Genomic DNA, 20,327 nt, shown 5'->3' with positions numbered 1-20,327 from the left:
ATCTTTACCTCACATTTCCCCTCTTAGCTGCATCTGATCTCTCCAAAACCCAATATGTCATACTTTGATGGTTCCAACATGCAACTGTTTAGTGTTTACCTGGAAATGGGAAAGCTTTGATGTCACCACCAGCCCCAAGGACCACAGAAATCTTCACCAGTTGCGTTCCCATTTCTGAAACAAATGCCAAAATCGCCCTGTCTAGTTTTCAAAGTCCACAAACTCAGCTTAGTATTTTCTTTTTTTAACCGCTCTTCTCAAAAACCACTTTCTCTGTGTCTCCAAGTATGTGAATTTCTCTGCATTTCTTGATATTAACTATTAATTAACTAATGACTAACTTGCTAATCCCTTTCAAAATCCAGCATTCTACTGTAGCCATGACTATAAGCTTATTTTTATCCTTTTAAAGATAATTTTAACCGACCCCTTTGCAATGCTTAAATAGTATGTGGCCACTTGGACTCTTCAAATGTGTGGCTATTAGGCTTTGAAGTAATGTGTACATAAATTACTGGGAAATAACCTGCAGAATCTAGGAGAAGGGGCCAGTGTATTTGCTTTTATTCCCTTCATCTATAAAACAGAAATGGCTTTTGAGCTCCTGGGGCCATTTTGGTCGACTGCAGGGCAAATCTGAGCAGACACTAGAGGGACAGGCAGGCAAATGCTTGCTGGATAAGCATACAGTGGCTGCCAGGACATCCTGACACATAGCAATCCAAGTGCTTGATGGAAAGAGAATAACCTGTTGCTATGTTTCCTTCCACTCAGTCCACAGAGACAAAGAAAATAAAGCTGGGTAGATCATACAAGTATAGATCTGCTACAAATAAGCCTTGCGAGTGTATTTGGAGCTGGGGAAAGGAGGAAGGGGAAGTATCCAGTGCCGTGGAACCCTCTGACCTAAGAAGGGCTGGTTTTCTGATTGGAAAGACTGTCTGCTATGAAAGCTTTAGGAGACCTGCACATGGAAAAGGAAGGGAGCAGGGAACACCCATCCTGTCGCCCAAATCAGTCAGTCCTGGTAATCAACAGGGTGACAAATGAGCATTCATATACTGTATGTTTGTTGAGCGCTTACTATGTTCTAGGTACTAAGCCTTCAGCTAGGTTACCCTTACCTTTCAACTGTAAGCTTCTAATGGGCTACAACTGGCTTTTACTTCTTTTGTGCTAGACAGAACCTAGTACCCTAAAGACCCTTAACTTAGTGATGGATTTCAAATGACCTATCAAGACACATTTGTAATGAGGTTTAAGTCATCTAAAATGTTACGTCTTCAGTCATCTCCTTTAATTTTGAAGTGAGGTAGGGAAATGAGATGAAAGAGGAGCCCAGAGTGGGTAAGAAACGGGAGAAGGACTTGAGATAGGTTGCGAGGAGGTAAAGAAGAAGGTGGTGTAAATGATCAATTAGGTCTTTAGTAGTCCTGCTTTCTCTTACATGCTCTGTTCCATAGCCGAGGCTGGGCATATACAGAAACAGCTGATAAGACACCAAAGAAGAGGACTCAGGGATGTTTGGTTACATGGGGCCCTGTAGAAGTATTCTGTGTGTGTGTGTGATTAAGAAAACAGAGAGATTTTGATGTGATTGGTGCAGGGAGGGGATGATATAGGAAGGAGACAGTCTAAGGCATATAAGTTATAAAATGTTAAAAAGGAAGAGAATGGGTGAGGAAGCAGAATTAATCATTTGGAAGCCATATTTTTTATCCCACTCCCCCAAATTTGAGGATAAAAAGAGCCTCTATACTCTCTAGCCCTAAACTGTCTCATAATCCTCTTCCTCCATGCCACACCCCCAACCAAGAATACTTACTAAACTAAGTGCAAGATTTATATATAAATATAAAGTAGCATTTGCCTCACACTCCAGAGTCGTCTAGATGTAAGTCTTGAACGGCCTCCATATACAGCCTTCCAGAATGGGACAGTTTGCCTTACTCCCCACTCAAAGGCAGAGAGGTAAGGATTCAGTCCAGCATCAGCCTATCACATTGGGTCTGTTCCTGGCTTCTAAGGTCTTCATTTAGGAGTTTTTTTTAAGTCATTTAACATTTTCAAGCTTTAGATATATAGTCTTTATTCTGATCAATTCTGGGCAGCTTTCAGGGACATGTGACCTGGTATCTACCCAGGACAAATGTGCCTGAGACAGAAATAATCAGAGCATCATTCTTTTCCCCAAATATCTTGGGCATTTTTTGGGATTTTTTTTTTTTTAATGATGTCAACTTGATCTCCCTTTTGAATCCTTGTGGGTCTGAGCATTCGGCCCTCCCAGCCTCAGAGGGAAGAGAACCCTTTCTCAGGTTTTCTGTTGCATCTGGCTCCATGCCTAGCTTCATCCCGAAGCAGCACTCTGGGTGTGTGGGGCCACCAGCCAAACAAGCCCCTATGGATACAAAAAGGGTGTCAGTGTAGACAGGAATGAGCCTCCAGAGGGCTGTGGGGGGAGGCAGGCAGCGAGCCCCAAATGTGACACAGGTGGTTTTTCTGGCACGAGTCCATTTTGGACCTCTGAGGCCAGATTGTGGCATGGTTCCAGTACCCCGGATTAACCACTTCTTAAAGTCACAGGGCTTGCTGCCAGCCTGACTCTCGACACATGGGAGGAGAATGAGCTAAATGTCTCTTTCCGGTTCCTCCCTGGATCTGTCCACATGCCTGACTTCAGAGTGCAAGTTCCTATGTAACAGCTGGGACTATGTATGTCATTCACGATTCCTATACAAGTGTCCCATACAGCACATGCATAGAAGAAAGAAGGCTTAACTACTGAGAAGAATGGTGCATTCTCAACTGAGTTAAGAGCCGCTGACCTTTCTGTGCTATTCTGGGACCTTCTTGCCCTTGCTCTCTATCTTAGCATAATGGAGCAAATGTTCCATGGTTCTTGCATGAGAACACTCAGGAGAAGCTACTCAGGCTGCTTCTTTATCCTGTGCAGAGTCCCAAAGCGCCCACTGCAGCTCCCTGACCCAAGGTGATACGCAAGTATCACCTGGTGGTGCTCACAATCCTACCCCAGATGTTCAAAGCCAGGAAAGCCTGCCAGAGGGAGCAGCTATCTGTGTGGCACCCCCTTTATGTCCATTCATATACCACTTCAGATTTTAAATACAAAGGCAGCAGCAGGGTTGGTGGCAGCTTTGTGATTGATGCAGGAGAGCCTGATCTATGAGAAAGGATAAGAGGAGTAAGGAGACCCATTTAAACCTCTAAGAAGGATCTCGAAAAGGTGCAAGAAGACTGAAAGCAATTAACCAACATGAATTTAGAGAGTCCACAGCTAGTCCTCAGCATTGTGCCAAGGGCTGGGGGCGGGGGTGGTGGTGGTGGGAGGGCTACAGAAAGGTAAAATCAGGTCTTCCACATGGTGAGTCTTTAAAATTATAGGTCCCAACGCCATATTAATTTCTTGTTCCAGGTGTTAAAAAGATGTGATTACTCAGATTGATCTAAAACAAAGCCAAAGTACAGATAAAGCAAATCTCAGCACTAGAAAGGACTTAGGTGCTTATCTTGGGCAGTTTCCCACTCAGTGCAGGAATCCCTTCCATTAGCATCCCTGACCAGGGTCATCTAGCTTCTACTCAGGAGAACCCACTCCCTCATGAGGCAGCCAGCTCCAGTTCCAGTACCTGCATTTTTAGAAAGTTCTTCCTCTTACCCACTACTCCTAGTTCCGCCCCCTTGATACAGGGAGGACAAGTCTACTCCCTCTGCCTCAAGTAACTGGCAGAGCATTTTCTTACATAGCTCTGAAAAATGGGAATTTGTGAAGGAACGAGCGGTGAATCCATGGCTCACTGTTTTCCGACAGACCCACTCACTATAAATGGCAGTGGGCAAAAAGTGGCTCTTTGTTTGGGAATACTGTGGTCTAAAAAAAAGATAGGCTTAAACAGTGTCTATCTTAGGAGTCTTTTAGAAGGACTCAGGAGCCTAAATCCTAAGGTTAGGCTGGAGGGTTGTCTGCTTCCAGGTCTCTCTACCCTGGTCAAACATGACAGAGGTAGGCACTGGGCCAAGAAAAATCTAATCTATGAACGTAAAGAGAGGGATAGGAGTCTTAACTCCTCACCCCCTGCATAAAGGAATCTAGCAATAGACATGCGTGCCTTAGCAAAACTGAAAGAGGACTTTGTGGAGTAGTACTGTGTCTAACTGCAATACTCTTGCTCTCTTCCCCTTCCTCATTCTTCCAGTAACAACAGGCAGGGACCCACACTCACAGATCCTCTAATCTGGGTACCACCCTCCCCATGGGAGAAAAATTAGACAAACCTTCCAAAAAAGTCCTCACTCCAGGCCTGCCCCCTTCCATTGAGACCATTATTTAAATCAGCCAGTAACTTCTACCCTCAAGGAGAAAGTGATGTCCCTCAACTTCCTCACTTATCAGCAACTCTCCAAAGGCAGCTATAGTGTCTTTAACTTTTCCATCCACTAACTGTTTAAAACTGACTGCAAGAACCTACTCTCCCAAGAGAAACTAAGTAGCAGGGAAAATCTAAGGGAGGGGGAGGTGGGGCGTGAGGACCAGTGGAGATAAGAGACAGTAGTCTCCCAGGAAGGCAATGGCTAGACTAGAGAATCCCTCTCAGGTCAAATGCTAAATGCTCAAATCTTTCTTCCCTACATTTCATGCTGGGATTTGGCCACCACCTCCCAGTCTATAAGACAGTGCTGGTAAGTGCTGGCCAAAATGCCTAGTGGGTGATTTCCTACAACAAAGACTTAAAGTCTTAGAAGGACCACAGAAGAGAAATGTCTTGTTTTGGCCTCTTATGGAGTATGGAAACTCCATTAAAGTGATTTTTTTAACTAGGGCCCAAGTCAAATCCATTCCATCATTTCTGCTAAGGAAAACACTAGCAAAAGTCCCAATAAACATGTACTATAAACATATAGTTATCCAGGGTAACTATAGACTCCTACAGGCAGAAATGCTGAGATGCCTTGGAAAACTTTCCACAGATGGGGAGATTTGGATGGAGCACCCATTACACCCAACTCCAACAGTGGATCCCAGGCCTCCCCGTCTAAAAGGATTTGATTGTCACCGGCTCATTACCCTGGGGACCTCCTCGGCTTACTCTTCTCAGACACATGACTTTGGGAACAAGGAAGTGGAGCTAAAAGAGGCAGAGACAGGGCTGAGTTTGCTTTTACTCTAGGAGATTACAGTGAGAACTCATCACCTGACGGGATTCAGGGTTCCCGGCTACTGGCTGCAGGCACTGAGCTTGAAGCTGTTGTGTGAAACCAGGCTACTTAAACCTTATTACTGTTAAAACCTCCAGACTTAGCCCAAAGGGAAATGAGTTACAATGCTGTCTTGTCTAAGGGCTACTCACTTCTTTTTAAAGAGCTTGCGGAAGGAGCTGCGAAAGCCCCCTTTCTGGTCTTGCCTGGGGTTTTGATCGCTGAAAGATGTTTGTTCGCTTTCTCTTTCTTCCTTTGGACAGAATCTGGTGGTGTCTTCTAAATGCATCTCCTGAAAATACAAAAAAGGGACGTTTATTTACTCTTTCCAAAGTTAACCTTATCCTGACTGGGACAATTTTTTTTTAACTTTGTCACTTTCCTCTCCCACCCCAAAGACTAATGGTGAGCACCCTATTCCAACTAAAGCAAACCTAGGCTAGTTAAGAGATGAGGAGTTGAAAAGAGGATAACCTGCTGAGTGCAGAAGTATTTTGTATGTATCAAGGCAAACAGTCTTAGAGTAGGTTTATGGTATAAAAATAATTAAAGATCAGGACATAAGGGGAGTTAGCCAGTATCTAAAGGCCATGGAGACTAACTTCTTATTCTGGCACCAATCCTGTCTTGCTGGAAAACAAGTAGGGGGCCCCTCTCGTCTCTGGGAATGTTTTCTCTTTCTACAAAATATGACAGTTCCTTCATTGTAATGCTAGTTTTAAACTCATGTTCCTAACTCTCCATTTTAGACATAAACAAGGGAAGGAGGTTTTGCGGGGTCAGATCTGTTTAGAAGTAGATGCCAACCGTGTCTATATGGGCACATACACGCATGTGTCTATGTGTACCTGCCACACACCTCCAACCTGCAAATACAACTTTAATATAGTTTTTGGCATTCTTAATCCGTGGTATGTGCAGTGTTAGGTAAAAATTAATAAAAAAATAAGGCTCTATCTTCTGTGAACTTTCTAGTTTCTTTTTAAGTGTGAGATGTGCTAAATAAAATAGATATGCACTTATATTTATGTCCATATGAGTGAAATATTTACTGTGAGGTGACTGAGACTTAAAAGCAACCTCAAATAATCTAGTTGCTTCATTTTGAACCTAAGAAGAGAACCCAAGGAGTCAAAGCAAAAACCACCCTGAAACTTTCATGAATTGGATGGGTGACTGCTTGCTGACAGTGAAGTGAGGCGTTGGGATGTTTTTTTTTTTTTTCTTTCAGGAAACATGGGTTTGACTTTGAGAATTTAACTTGGGGTTACAGTAGCAGATCTAGAGGTCCTCTAAGACGCTACTAAGATTCATTATTAAACTATGGAGAGCAACATATTGATGGCTTAGTGTGGGGTTTCTCAAAGTGGTCCTGGGGCAACAGGATCAACTGGGGCTTTTATTTAAAATGTACCGCCCTGAGCCCCAACCCAGACTTTCAGAATCAGAAACTCTGGAGTTAGGTCCTGGTAATCCTTATGCACACTTTGATTTAAAAAAAAACCAGTGGTTTAAGGTATGGTCCTGCCCACCTGCACTTAATGTTCATATGAGTCGCTCGGGAATCTTGCTAAAATGCAGACTCTGATTCAGTAGGTTTGGGGTGGGGCCCAAATTCTGCAATTACAATAAGCTCCCAGGTTAATGAATGCATTTACCACTAGTCTAAGGACCACATTTTGAAAACTGGGCTTTTAGGGACTGTTTAGGAACTAAATATATTAAGTTTAAGGAAAATCTCTCTGTGCAATCATGATCTTGATAATATCTTGCATTTGTATAGCATTCCATACTTTACAAAGCATATTAACATACTTTATCTTATTTGGCCTGATGCCCACAACAACACTGTGAGTTAGTTAAGGTATATATTGTCTTAATTTTACAGATGAGAAAACTGGAGGTACAGAGATGCCAAGTGAATTGTCCAAAAGCACACAACTATTTGGCAGCAAAGCCAGGACTAGAACCCAGATCTCTTGACACCCAGGTAGGTGCTCTTTGCACTAAAGCACGCTGCCTTCTTTCCTGACTCTTAGAGACAGGGTTTAGCTGGCTCTGCGGGGCAGGGGTGGAAGATACACAGAGTATATTTAAGGAGATGAAATAGGAGGAGCTTTATACATCTCAACAGGAAAGAGCTGACACCTTTAAAGATAGGCTTTTGAAGGGTTCATCTTTCACAACTACAACCCCATCTCACTCCCACCTCAACCACTCACACTCACATACAAACATACAAACACGCACACATTACACATATATATACGTACAGATGCCTGCCTACATACACACATGCACACACATACCCACACACAGCCTCTGCCCACCTGGACTTTGTATTCCACCTTCTCTCTAGGATTCCCAACAATCCACACCTTCTGAATTTTTAGAAAGAAAAAGTTTTTGTCCAAAAGCAGAAATAATAAGCAAGGTGAACTTTGTATGAAAAATTCACATGCTTGAAAAATTTACTGATAACTGAAAGAGAAAAGGCCTCTTTTAACTGAGCTCTATTTGACATCTTATTGTCACTTTCTAAACCGACTTGACTCGTGTCTTACACTGTTAGGGGATGAAGCTTGCTGTCCAGGATGTCTGATTAACAGTACATAATATACTGTTTATTGTTATCTGGTATGTCCGATAAATAGCCACAAATATTTTACTCATCGTTTGCTTCTCAGATATATTGTTATTTCTGATTGGGCTTTTTTCCCTGTCAATTGTTGAACTCCCATTTTTTCACATATTAACTGGGGGAGGGGAAGACTTTTATGAACACGTGAAATAAAAGCATTCTTTGCAGCTTAGACTATACTAGTTAGAAGGTTTTACATGTTAATCTCTGCCTACTTCAAGTCAATTTGAATTGGCATTATTATTTCCTACCTACTTCCCTTTTTAGTGAACTTTTAAACTTTGACACATGCCTAAGATTGATTTGCCTAAGAAATTTTGCCTAACAGAATTTTGTGAAGTTCAGAGTTGAAAATCAAAGCCAGAAAAAAAATCTCAGAACTCTGGGGAATCTCAGCAACTTTAGCTGAGCATACGAAGGTCCCTCTTCAGGAACCAGTCAGACTTTGATTCCTGGAGTCTAGATGGCTAGCTACCGACTCCAGGGATCTTCATGACCCAGCCCCTTACTGTTCCTCTGGCCTGATGTCCACCAGTCCCACCTGGCACAGTATTCAAGAGGAAAAGCATCACCCTGCTGTTTTTAAAAAAGACTCATGAGCCTTTTTCATATTTCCCTGCCTCACTCTTCATCTAGGCAGCTTCTAAAATTGAATTCAGACATTCAATTTATCCAGGAGGCCCTGTCTGTCCACCATCACCCCCAGCAGGGTTTAAATACCCCTCCCATGTGTTCCCACAATTTATTATAATTCTGTGTTTCTGTGTTTCCTTCCTGCGACAAGCCAGTGGTCCTGGAGGACAGAGACTTAGGTGCCATTCTTTTTTGAACCCTGTCCTTAGCTGTCTGCTGAAAAATGAATGAATGAAAGGAGTCAGTGATCCTCAATCTGTCCCCACTCACTTGGAAATGGGAATAGGTGGATTATAGGGCCCTTATTCCTGGAAAAACCTCCTTTAGTCTAGGCAAAAGGTCTCCAGAGCTTGATACAAGTTAGTCCTAGACTGTATCATTTTCAAGATGTACCAATACAGAGCTGCCCTGTAAATCCTAACCACCACTCTCAAAACGAGGTTAAACAGAAAGGATGGTGGCAGAGGTCAAAGCTATCCTGTTACTCTCTGCTTAATCAGAAATTGCGTTGTTCCAATCATATGCAGAGAAATTAAGTGTTTGCTCAGGAACTACTAGCCCTTTCATGGATATGTACTTAAACACCCCTTTAAACGTCCCAAGGCTTGCAGAGAGCAAGGTTGGACATCAAAATACTAAACACTGATATGGAGACGCCAAAGAAGGTATTTGCGAGCCCAAGCCTCCTTGACTATATTGTGTTGTCTCTGTCCCAGTGGAATCTGCAAAGCAACGTGACACCCTTTTCCGGTCATATTTGCCACAGACTTTGCAGGGAGTCCACAGTGGGTCGGGGCAACCTGCCTCCTCCCTAGCTACAAGCAGGGCTAGTGCGGGTCAGGGAGAGGGGCAGGCCGGCACATGGGGTTCTGTATTTGGAACACTTCCACGAGAAGGTGCGCCTGGCCAGGCAGAGGACGAAACAGGTCTGGGACTAGCGTGCAGGGCTCTGAATGTGAAGTGCAACTGTGAGGTGCCACGGCTTAAGCAGCAAGGCAGAGAACACCCCTAACTCTCTGTACGGGGGAGGTGTGGGGCAGGGTGGTGACGATGTAGACAGGTCTAAGAGTCCGTCTTCTCTTCTGGCTCTTTGCCGTCATACATACGCATGCAGGACACGCCCTCGTGCCCTGGCACTACAGAACGGGCCCTACTGCTCGCCTCCAGGGGCACCTGACGGACAAGCCTCCGACCGGGGCTCTCCCTCGGCGGCCTCTGCTCCCCCTCTGGCCTGCCCGCTTTCCCCTCCACGCTAGGGGAGCCCAGTCTGCTCCCTGGAGATCTAGGCCCGGGGCTGCCGGCGCTGTGGGTTTGGGTCGGTTTTACTTTACCCTCCTTACTTCCAAATAGGTCTGCTTTTCGCTTTGGGACCTCTGTTGGGGAAAGAAGGTCCTGGGCGCGCCGCGGGCGGCTGCAGCCGCGGCGGCGGCGGCCTGGCCGTGCGGCTGCGCGGCGCGCTCGGCCTTGAGCGGCGCGCGGCCGCCGCTGCTGCTGCGCGTGCTGTAGAGGCGCGGGGCCACGCCCTCGGCGGGCGGCGCGCGCGGGAACTCCTTGAGAGAGCGGCTCAGCGGCTTGGCCTTGCCGTGCGCCTGCGCCGCCGCCTCCAGCTTGTAGGCGCCGCTGCTGCCCGCCGGCGACGTGGCGCTCTTGGGCAGCGGCTGCAGCGGGTGCTCGGGCCGCTCGGCCTCCATGGCGAAGCTGACGGGCCGCAGGAAGCAGATGTCCAGGCTGGACTCGGAAGAGGCGGGCGAGCAGTTCTCGAAGAGGGCCGGGGCCTGGTACGGCTCCTCGTCGTAGGGCGCGGGCAGCGCGAAGATCTCGCCGCCGTACTCGAACTCCTCGTAGCCCGCGGGCACGAAGCCGCGGGCGTCGGGCAGGAGCTCGGCTGGGGTGCGCAGGGAGCGCTCCACGTTGCCCAGCGGCTCGGCGGGCGAGGGCTCGAAGTCCATCTCGGGGATGGCCTGCAGGGGCCCGGCGAGCGCCTTCACGTCCTGCTCGGCCGCACAGAACTGCGCCGGTGCCAGGAGGCTCTCGGGCCTCTCGTGCTTTCTGCCCTCCATCTCCCACTCACTGGGTTTCCCAGGCTGCATGCTCTCCATCAGGCTTTGCTGTTGTTGGCTTTTCTTCACTGGGGGCATCAAATGTCTTTAAAGGGGAAACAGAATACAAAAGAGGTGTGCTTACGACTGGTTAGTGCAGGCCTCTCCCCGAAGCTTGAGGCCGGGAGCAACACGCGTCTGCCAGCTACCGCTTAGACACAGAACTGCCTCTCCTCTCTGTCCCCCCCAGGCGCCTACGTGTGTCACCTACCAAGCTCCACAGGCTTCTCCAGCTAAGGGAGTCCCCATGAGCCCTGGTCGCTCACGTGGGAGGGTGAAAATGCCATCTGTAAAGCAGATGACTGGAGTATCCGTTGGAGCAAGGAGGCTGTGCATAGAGATGGCAGGTCAGCCAAGGATGGTCATCACTCGGCACGTGGAAGCTCTGACCCGCCCACCACGTGTCCAGAGCCCGAAGGTACCTCCTTTTCTCTGCTCTCCTTTTCTTGCCCTAGCAGTATGATACAAGATAATGGAAAGAACTCTTGTCTGACTCATGGATCTTCACGCTTAAGAACAATTAAAACTGCTGAACCTGGATGATGGCATATGGGGTTCACTGTACACTTTACTTTTGTATATATTTGAAGTTTTCATAATAAAAAGCTAAAAAATTTTGTGGCTATAGAGCATGCTCTATAAGGTCATCTCAAACTTTCACCGACAAAAACAACCACCAAAATGAAAAGGTTCTCACTCTAAATAAGCCCAATTTCATGTTTAATCATGAGTAATGAATAATTTACATGGGATATTCGGGTAGCATACACATCAGATTGGATGGGATTTGCCAGTTCTCGTGGAAGGTAATTGCCAGGCAGATGTGAGTGCATGACTACACACTGACCCAACCTTTTATTTATTTATAGTTTATTAATTCTACCACAAAAATGCATTAAAAGTGCAGATGTATTAAAAAGAAAAAACAGATGCAAATACTGAGTATCTTTCTCTGGTAATCTTAAGATGAAAATGAGGTCTCACACTCAAAGGTGAAAAGAAATGATAAAATGAAATATTGACCTAACTTGAATCGTCTTTTCACTCGGAGAACAAATTTTTTACTGGCCATTTTCCCAACATAGAGTGCAATGGCAACCATCTTTTTGGTCTGGCTATAATCTCTAGGGATTTCATTTTTGGGGGCTCTATTTGTTGCACTTCAAAGAAGATAGCTTTATTGTTGTTATAAAACCTGAGGTGACCCACAAAGTAAACACTCTCTTCCTGCCTATCTCCTACTCTCCACTCAGGAAAGGTATTTTTTCTGTATGGAGTTCTCCTTTACAGGATTTGTGGGATTTTCTCTATAAGAAGAAGATCTTCCTGGGCTCTATTTATAGAAAGGTTAATGTCTCATAGGTCCAAAATGATTATGGAATCTCTCTCTCTTTCCATATTTGCACTTCCGTCTTTCAATGATACATGTTCAGTTTTAAGAGATGAAGGCAGAAAGAGGAAACAGTTTATTTTGCATTACTGATCAGATACTCCTTACAATGATTGTAATTGGCATTTAAAAATTGTAGTGATTAAAAATTGAAATAATCTCAGTTGCCTACCCGTTACTTCATTGTAATTTTAGAAAAGAAAAGTAGCTAAAACTTCTAATTTTCCTTAAAATAATAAAACCCAAAGCAGAGATTATAGTCTAAGGAATTACTTTTGTGAGAATTGTATATGACAGAGTGCTGGGTTTGGATTTTTGAGTTTTAGTTTCCCTTATCTTTCCAGAAATCCTGATTGCAGAAGTAGCTATTTTGACTTTATCCTTATCCTAAAGGTAAAGAGTTCCAAATATATATAAATGGCCTGATCCTTAATGTAAAAATCATCAAGAAGTTTGATGAATAAGAATCCAGCTTAATGTGCTAGAGGGTTGTGTGCAGAGACTTTAAAAGGCTGTCAAATACATCCACTGCACAGAACAGCTTAAAGAGAAGCTGTCATAAGTGAAGAAAAGAACTTATGAAATCCCTTTCTGAAGAAGCTTCCAGGGGAATTGGGAAGGGCTAAACAGCATTCTTTTTGCATCACCTCAGGCCTATTTCTCTTCTCAGAGTCTTAACTTCCATTCACCCCTGACTGGGATTCTCTTTCCCTCTACTACACCTTTTGGCGAACTTAAGTGTGTTCCCACCCTTCTGAGGAGCTATAAGATGCCTTCCTGTCTTCTTGTGGCACTTTCTTCCACTCAATCATTGTCTAAACCCAAAGAAACTTATGCTGTAGGTAGAGGGTAGTTATGTGTGATAAAATTGTTAGGAGTAGCCTTCAGCCTCTAGGCCTGCCCCTTAACATTAGCCTTCCTCTGGGATCTAACCATTGGGTCAGCTGCTTGCCTGCCGTATATAGGCCTGATGGAGCAAGAGGGAGGGAAGAGTCCTGTAGGTCATACTCCTATTCCAGGCTGTCCGGCTACCCCATGCAGATGACCTGGCACCCAAGAGCGTTGCCATATAACCTTTCCATAGCAACAAGTGCTTACGTGACAGCAGGGCCCGAACTGGGAGCAGAAGGGTAGGGTTGCAGTATCTCTTCTGAGTGGATCCCACTGTCACGGACAGCCTCGGGGCCTGCAGTAGGGGAAGCATCTTGTCCAGTATTTGCACACTGGGAAGCCAGCCCTTTGTACAGCTTTGCCATGGATGACCTATGAGAACGGAAGTAATAATTTTCAGGGTGTATAGTGGGAAATTGGCTCTGAACACACAGATTATGCCAAGAAAGATAAGGAGACAGTATTTCTCAGATGCAGCTCAGCTGTGAAGTTCTCTCTCCCCCTCTCTCTCCTTCTCTCTCTCTCTCTCACTCTCCCTCTCTCCTTCTCTCTCTCTCTCTCTCTCCCTCTCTCTCTCTCCTTCTCTCTCTCTCTCTCTCTCTCTCTCTCTCTCTCTCTCGATGGTCCTCTACAAACCAGGTTGTTTACATAACAGTGCAAGCTAGATGCTGGGCAAGAATAGGGATGCTGATTAATTTCCCGAGTTAAGTTTGAGGGAAAAGGCTGGTGGTATAGGAAGATGTCCTCCATTAGGGGAGCACTTGCTTGGGACATGGCATCTTTTTCTGCTCTCAAACATCCACAGAAATGATTGTTTTCTTCATTGCGCCGGGATGAGGTTGAAGGAAATCCAGGTCATTAGGAAATTCTGTTATGGGTTATTTCTGTTCCTTCTGAAGCCCAGATTCTCCCTAGTCAGCTCTTGCTGTTTCTTTTTAGTGTGAAATTTGTTCAACCACCACCCTTATTTGTTTTGTTTTTATCCATAGCACTTACACCATCTATTTATTAACTGGCTGTCCAGCTCTAGAAAGTAAGCTCCATGTGGCAAAGATTTTTGGTTGTTTTGTTCATTGCAGTATACTCAGTACATAGATACATAGTAAGTGCTCAACAAATACTGTTGAGTTCATGAAAGAAACCACATTCTGGCCTTTAAACTGCACTTTTTTGACCTGGCAAGCTTAGGGAAACAACTATTTTCAAGGTGGTTAATAACACAAGGAAGGGGGCCTGCATAGGGATTAGAGTAAAACTGTTTTTATTTCTCTAAAGTAATTGTACCTACTACCTGATGGAAATTACTTTACCACCAGGTAATAGGTCCCTCCCTCCTGAAGCCAACCTGACCACCTCAATTCGCTCCTCTTCTCTGTTCTCTTCTACCCCCGTCAATGCATTTCAGCCACTTAACATACAATGAGGTCACTTGTGACAGGTATCCACATTGACTCTCTAGATCCCTGTTCTCAGAAACCTTTGGTCAGCCCTCTAGACGGCACCATTAGAAGCTTACTTCTTGAGCTTCTTCCGTTTCTGAATAAGCAAATCCTCATTGCATTGAAACAGCAGGGTGTAATGCGAGATAAATACTCGAAGGCGCTGAACACACACCAGAAGTAGGTAATAGTCAGGGTGTTCCTGCTCTGTGAACTTCAGGACATTCTGGATGGAGATAAAAAGGAGGCAGCATTGCATAATTAGAATGAAACTTTTGTCTCTTGTGCCCCTTGCCTCCATCTGTTGTGAGAGTTTGGTAGCCATTTAATCAGAACAACAATACTAATTGTAAGCTGAATGGTTAAACCTGCTGTTCTCTTTGTCCATCACACCAGGGGAGAATAATAGTCACCATTGCTCCTGTTTGAGTTGGATGTGAATGTTGGATAATTCCTTCTGAAAATTAGAAGTATCTACTCATTAGATCTCTGAGATAATGGAATCATTCTAACAATTACTATCTATAAGCAATGCCTTATGACCTAAACGAGTCAGGCCAATGGTGAGAATGTCAGGGATCAAGGCAGGCTGGAAGGGGATGATGTTTATGATCAAGCCTGGCCTTGTGGTCCTTCCTATTATATTGCCTAATGTACAGTAGGGGAACATGCATGTTAGTTGGATATGGGAAATCTAACATTTATTGAATCTTCCTCTTGCCAAGTACTAACGCCTTTACAGATTTGTTTTCTTCTTATTTAATGTTTACCACAGCTAGGTTAGATAGGTGCAATTATTACCTCCATTTAACAAGTAAGGAAATCAAGGCACAGAGAAGTTAAGTTATCTTCATTAGGTAACACATCTAACAAGTAGCAGAGCCAGAATTTGAACTCAAGTCAGACAGTAGAATCATACTGCTTGCAAGACCTGGGTTTCAGTCCTAGATTTTTTTCACCTATGAGGTGTGTGAACTTGGGCAAGTTACTTAATTTCTTTGGCTCTCCATTTCCTTATCTAAGCAATGGTAATGATACCTATTTCATGGGTTTATTGAAAGCATTAAATAAGATAATTATTGGCGTGCCTGGGTGGCTCAGTCAGTTAAGCATCTGACTCTTGATTTCGGCTCAGGTTATGATCTCGGGGTCCTGGGATCGAGCCCCATGTTGGGCGCTGTGGGAAAAATGGTGTGCAGAAGTCAGCTCATCAACTTCCTCATGCTTTCTCTATGACATACAACATGAGCAATATATGGTAGGCCCTTGAACTCAAGCCAAAAGAAAGTAGTCAGGAGAGCAGTTAAGTGGACAGGTTACATAGATACTTCTTAGATACAAGTCTCTGGGGTAAGGGTTTGGGGGTACATTTAGATGGCTGTAGAACAAGGTTTAAGGGACTGAATAAGTACTCAGAATCTACCAGAAGCTGCTATAGAAAGATCCTGGATCAGCAGAGGTGGCAATTGCTGGTAAATGAAGATAGAACTTCAAAGGCAGGCGTCATGAGCCAAAAATTTTAGAGATTGAGATTTCATACCACAAAGTAGGAATGGGGTAATCAGCAATCTAAATCATCTCATTACTCCTTAGAAATACCACTGATTCTTCCTTGACCCTTTACCGTGTTTCTCAGTTGCAAGCCACAAACAGTAGTTTAGCTTGAAAATCAGTTTGGTGGCTTCCCAGCCATGCCTACCTGCAGATGTATCAGATATTCAGGGATGCGCTGGACTATGTGAAAAAACAGTGTGTAGATGTCAGATTTAATCTCTTCATCACCCTGAATGAAAGAAAGGTAGAGTCACTCTTCAGTGTCCCTCCAACTCTGGCTGCAGAACCCCAAAGTCAGTCCTACCAGAGCAGGGAGGGTTTTTTTATTCCCAAGACATTTTCTTTCTCTAGAGTGTCATGATCCTTCATTGGATCCTTCATTGGAGTGACATGCTCAAGGAGACAATTCTTCTGTAGCGGGAAGCATATCATATACTTCTTTTGAATCCACCCAACTTTCCAAACTACCCCCTACTCCCCCCCCCTCACTCTTTTTAGCACAGAGCTGGACAGAAGTGGGCACTCAATAAATTATATTTGAGTTGAATAAATTCATTAAGATTCTCTTGGAAGTACTCATTACAGTGGCTTACTGGTAGGCACTAAGGGTGGATTGGAGCCTCATGAGGGTAGAGAAAGTGTATAACTAGGAACTGGTCAGCTGGGCTGGCAGAGGAAACATGTTGGATTTTCTCCATGTCCCCTTCTTTCCCTTCTTTTCCATTCCATTCCATCCCCTTCCCTCCCCTTCCTTTCCCTTCCCTTCCCTTTCTCAAATATTTGCTGAGTACTAACATGTGGTAGGCATTATACTTATAGGGTTGGGAGTAGTGGGGGGGGTGAAGTAAGACATTAATAAGAAAGAGACCCTCACCTCCTGTGAAACTTGATTAATTATTAACTCTAGGCTTCTGATAGGGTTTCTTCCTACTGACCTAAAATAACTAGAATTGTTAGACATTTATATGGGCTTATTGAGCACCTAATATAACATTGTAGTAGCAATACTTAAAGCTACATGATTAGAACCACTTTATGATCTTATACACTGAGAGACACAGGATGAGTTTAATATTCTGATTCAAATTGTCTGAGCCTGGGAGGAAAAAACCCTCATACAGCACGCAAGCTGTATGTAGCCTGAGGATCTCTGCTTAGAACACCTGTTTACTTTGTGCAGACTTCCAATGGAATAGAAAAGAGAGTCAGTAAAGTAGGGCAAGGACCAAAGCACAGGCACTCATCCTCGGGTGGGCTCCTTTAACCCCAAGTAGGAGTGTCAGTGGCTCTCCTCGAGCCATTCCCCAGCCTGGAAGACAAGCTGAGTGCACTGTATTCCCCGAGGTGGATGAGCAAGGACCTATAGGTACACATGTAACCAAAGGGCAGTGCACACACATAGAGTTACCTTACCTCCTTCAGAACAACAACATGAACCAAAGAGATACATTCAGGCAGGTCCCTTAGGTAGGCAACGTAATAATCCAAGAAATTATTCTTGAAAACAAACACAAAAATGCATGCTAAGTACTTGGAAACAGGAATAACAGCTAATATTTTTATAGAGTCATGTATATCAAAAAGGAGTACTTTGCAGAGATTATCTTAATCATTTATTTAATGTGTTCATTAATATGTTTTTTAATTCATTTTTTAAATCTTTTTGGTTTTAAGGTAAATATCCTGATGGACTTGGGAACCAAAACTCAATAGTCCTGTTTCAATGAGAGAAAGTGAAAAACCAACGCAGCAGAGAGGAGTCACGTATGTTGAAAAAGTATTTTTAAACTGTTAAATGATTAAAATGCCCATTTTGTTTTTAAGTTACTTTTAATTTGTCATCTCCATCCAATAAGGAACTTCGTCCAACCCACCTTCTAGTGTCTAGACCAGTGATTCTCAACTTTTTCCACTAATTGTGTATTTCCACCAATTGCTTATTCATCTATGCAATATGCTTTTAGGAAAACAATTCTCAGCTTCCAAAGTTATATTCCCACGGATACAATAATTCTCAGCCCAAGAAAGCATACTGAATACAAATGAGTAAAAATGGTATTAGAGGGATTGCATTACACCCGTATAAGTAAATAATTTGTAGACTTTGTATTATCACCTACATCATTGATATACAGAGTTTGACTGCAGGCTAACTCTGGCTTGCAGACCAATTTTAATTAGCCCACACAATATTTTTAAAATAAATTTTCACATAAAATTCTGGATTGCCAGTGTCTCATAAAATACCGGAAGATCTGGCAACTCTAGTCCCTTCTTCCTGAATAATAATTGGACAATATTTCCTGTAGACAAGCATATGTGCTCCACTTAAGCTCACCTCCCAATAGCCCATATTGTATCACATTCCGCTTACTTCCACTCATTTATATCACCGTCTGGCCCTGTAGGCATTTGGGTTTGCAACCTCTGGCCTGGATCATATTTTCTTTGCAGAATATTACAGAGATACAGATATTTATACACAAGTGCACACACACATTTATGTGCATATTCAATGGGGGCAGTTATACATAGTATAGTGGGAAGCGATGGCCTGGACATTAGGAGACTTGGGTCACAGATCCACAACTACCTAGATAGCCGAGTGATTTCAGCAAAGCCTTTTAATGTCTCTGAACTTTATTTTATTATCTGTAGAGTGAGGAGGTTGGACTAGATCTCAGGAGTTTTCCTAACTCTGAAACTCACTGATTTGAAGTTCTCCATTCAGAGAAGCAGACAAGACAGACACAGATGCATGTAATTCTAGTTTATAAAGGATTTTTTAAAAACTTACCTCATCATTTGTTAACTTTAGGAATAAATCTCCAAGAACTCCTTGGCGTGGCCACTTCAGGACCCTTTCCTGCAGAGCATGAAGCAAATCGAGGTGCTGCTGGACAAGGTACCGTAAAGAGCCAGGGAAGAGGCTTGAAACAGAATAGAGATAGGATCACACAAACCAGGTGTACAGAGGAAATACCCTATAAGAACATATGCAGGAGGTTCCATTTTCCCAGTCATTTAAAATATTCTGAGTCACAGCTCTGCATTCAGGACTTTTTTTTTAAGTTTGACATTGTAGACCTAATAGCAAATATCCTCAAGATGTAAAAAGACCCCTTTAGGGGTGCCTGGGTGGCTCAGTCGGTTAAGCATCAGACTCTTGATTTTGGCTCAGGTCATGATCTCAGGGTTCTGGGATGGAGCCCCGTGTTGGGCTCCACACTCAGCAGGGGAGTCTGCTTGAAGATTCTCTCCCTCTGCCCCTCCTCCGACTCATGCACTCTCTCTCTCTCACTCTCTCTCTCTCTCTCTCTCTCTCTCTCTCAAGTAAATAAATAAATCTTTAAAAAATTAAATAAAAATAAAAAGACCCCTTTACCAATGACTCCTACACAAATGTGTATCTCACTAATAAAGAGCACATCATTTGAATGGCTATTTTTTTTTAAGTTTATTTATTTTTCTTAGTAATCTCTACACCCAACGTGGGGCTCAAACTCACAAACCTGAGATCAAGAATTGCACACTCTTCCAACTGAGCCAGCCAAAATGGCCTTTTTAAAGCCAAACTGTTACTGTCTCATTTATGTGACAGTAGAAATTCTAAGGGAACTCTTTTCCAAAATTTTAAAGTTATTCCCACTTAATATGCAAAAGAGACTACTCTAATTAGTGCTGTAGATGACAGCACGAAGGTGGCACTTGATCATTCTTAGCTACTGAGTAAGAGACTCCGATTGCGGTAAAAAGGAAAACTTGTTTAAAGCTGGCACCTAAATGCTCAGGGGATGGGCATATGAAAGTGCTCCTTTCCCTTCCCTTCATTTTCCAAGAGGACTACTGGGCAAGGACACAGTCCTGCCTGGGGAGGCTGCGGACCAGGCCTGGCCTACTACTCCGTGGAGCTTCACAGAGCCCCTTCCTCCTCTCACATCCGTCTCCCTCATTCCTTAGTGTGCCCCAGTTTGTTTGTTTGTTTGTTTGTTTGTTTGTTTGTTTGTTTGTTTTTTCCCAGAGGAAATGAAGGGAGGAAGAGAGGTGTCAGAGAAGGATGTGGTGGAGAGGAGAGAGAGAGAGAGAGGATCACGGGCAGAGGAAGGGGGTGCATGGAGAAGGGTGGGGCAATCAGGGGCCCTAGAGGAATGAGGATGGAAGCCAGAAGGAAGTTGAGTTTTGCTGGGCTACAGCAAGGACTCAAGCTCTAACTTGGTGACTTATGGGAAATGATACTAGGTTCCCTTGGGCTTTCAAGACCACAAGTTTAATGAAGATGAACGTGTCACTGAGAGCTGAACTTGATATTCCCCCAGGGTCCAACAAGAATAAATCAGTGGACGATTGGGGTGCTTTGCCAACCCTGAACAAGCAGACCTTTGTTGAGTTCAGTAGGAAGAACCCCAGTTTGGTAAGAAGCTTTTCCAACCTCCCCTCCAAAAAAAATAAATAAAAAAAAAAAA

At 43.9% G+C, this 20,327-nt stretch overlaps 1 protein-coding gene across 3 annotated transcripts in view; it reads right to left on the bottom strand.

Moving 5' to 3' along the window:
* The window catches only part of ARHGEF33 (Rho guanine nucleotide exchange factor 33), a 46,692-nt gene that overhangs the window by 1,798 nt on the left and 24,567 nt on the right, over positions 1-20,327 (bottom strand). For 2 of the 3 annotated variants that reach the window (XM_088026177.1, XM_028117244.1), the window contains 7 exons: positions 18,662-18,794; positions 17,278-17,361; positions 16,010-16,093; positions 14,388-14,536; positions 13,079-13,243; positions 9,823-10,636; positions 5,370-5,509 (listed from right to left, as the gene is read on the bottom strand). In XM_088026177.1, the coding sequence (XP_087882303.1) occupies positions 5,370-5,509; positions 9,823-10,636; positions 13,079-13,243; positions 14,388-14,536; positions 16,010-16,093; positions 17,278-17,361; positions 18,662-18,794 (1,569 nt within the window). Of the gene's footprint in view, positions 1-122; positions 175-5,369; positions 5,510-9,822; positions 10,637-13,078; positions 13,244-14,387; positions 14,537-16,009; positions 16,094-17,277; positions 17,362-18,661; positions 18,795-20,327 lie in introns of those variants that run through there. The other variant, XM_028117245.2, reaches the window with a different exon arrangement.

This window comes from Eumetopias jubatus, unplaced genomic scaffold, assembly GCF_037043125.1.
Source record: "Eumetopias jubatus isolate StellerSeaLion01/CBP00866 unplaced genomic scaffold, mEumJub1_p1.0 scaffold_9, whole genome shotgun sequence".
In the NCBI taxonomy this organism is placed as follows: domain Eukaryota; kingdom Metazoa; phylum Chordata; class Mammalia; order Carnivora; family Otariidae; genus Eumetopias; species Eumetopias jubatus.
Note: the sequence above shows the minus strand (reverse complement) of the source record. Positions and strands in the feature narration are given on the sequence as shown.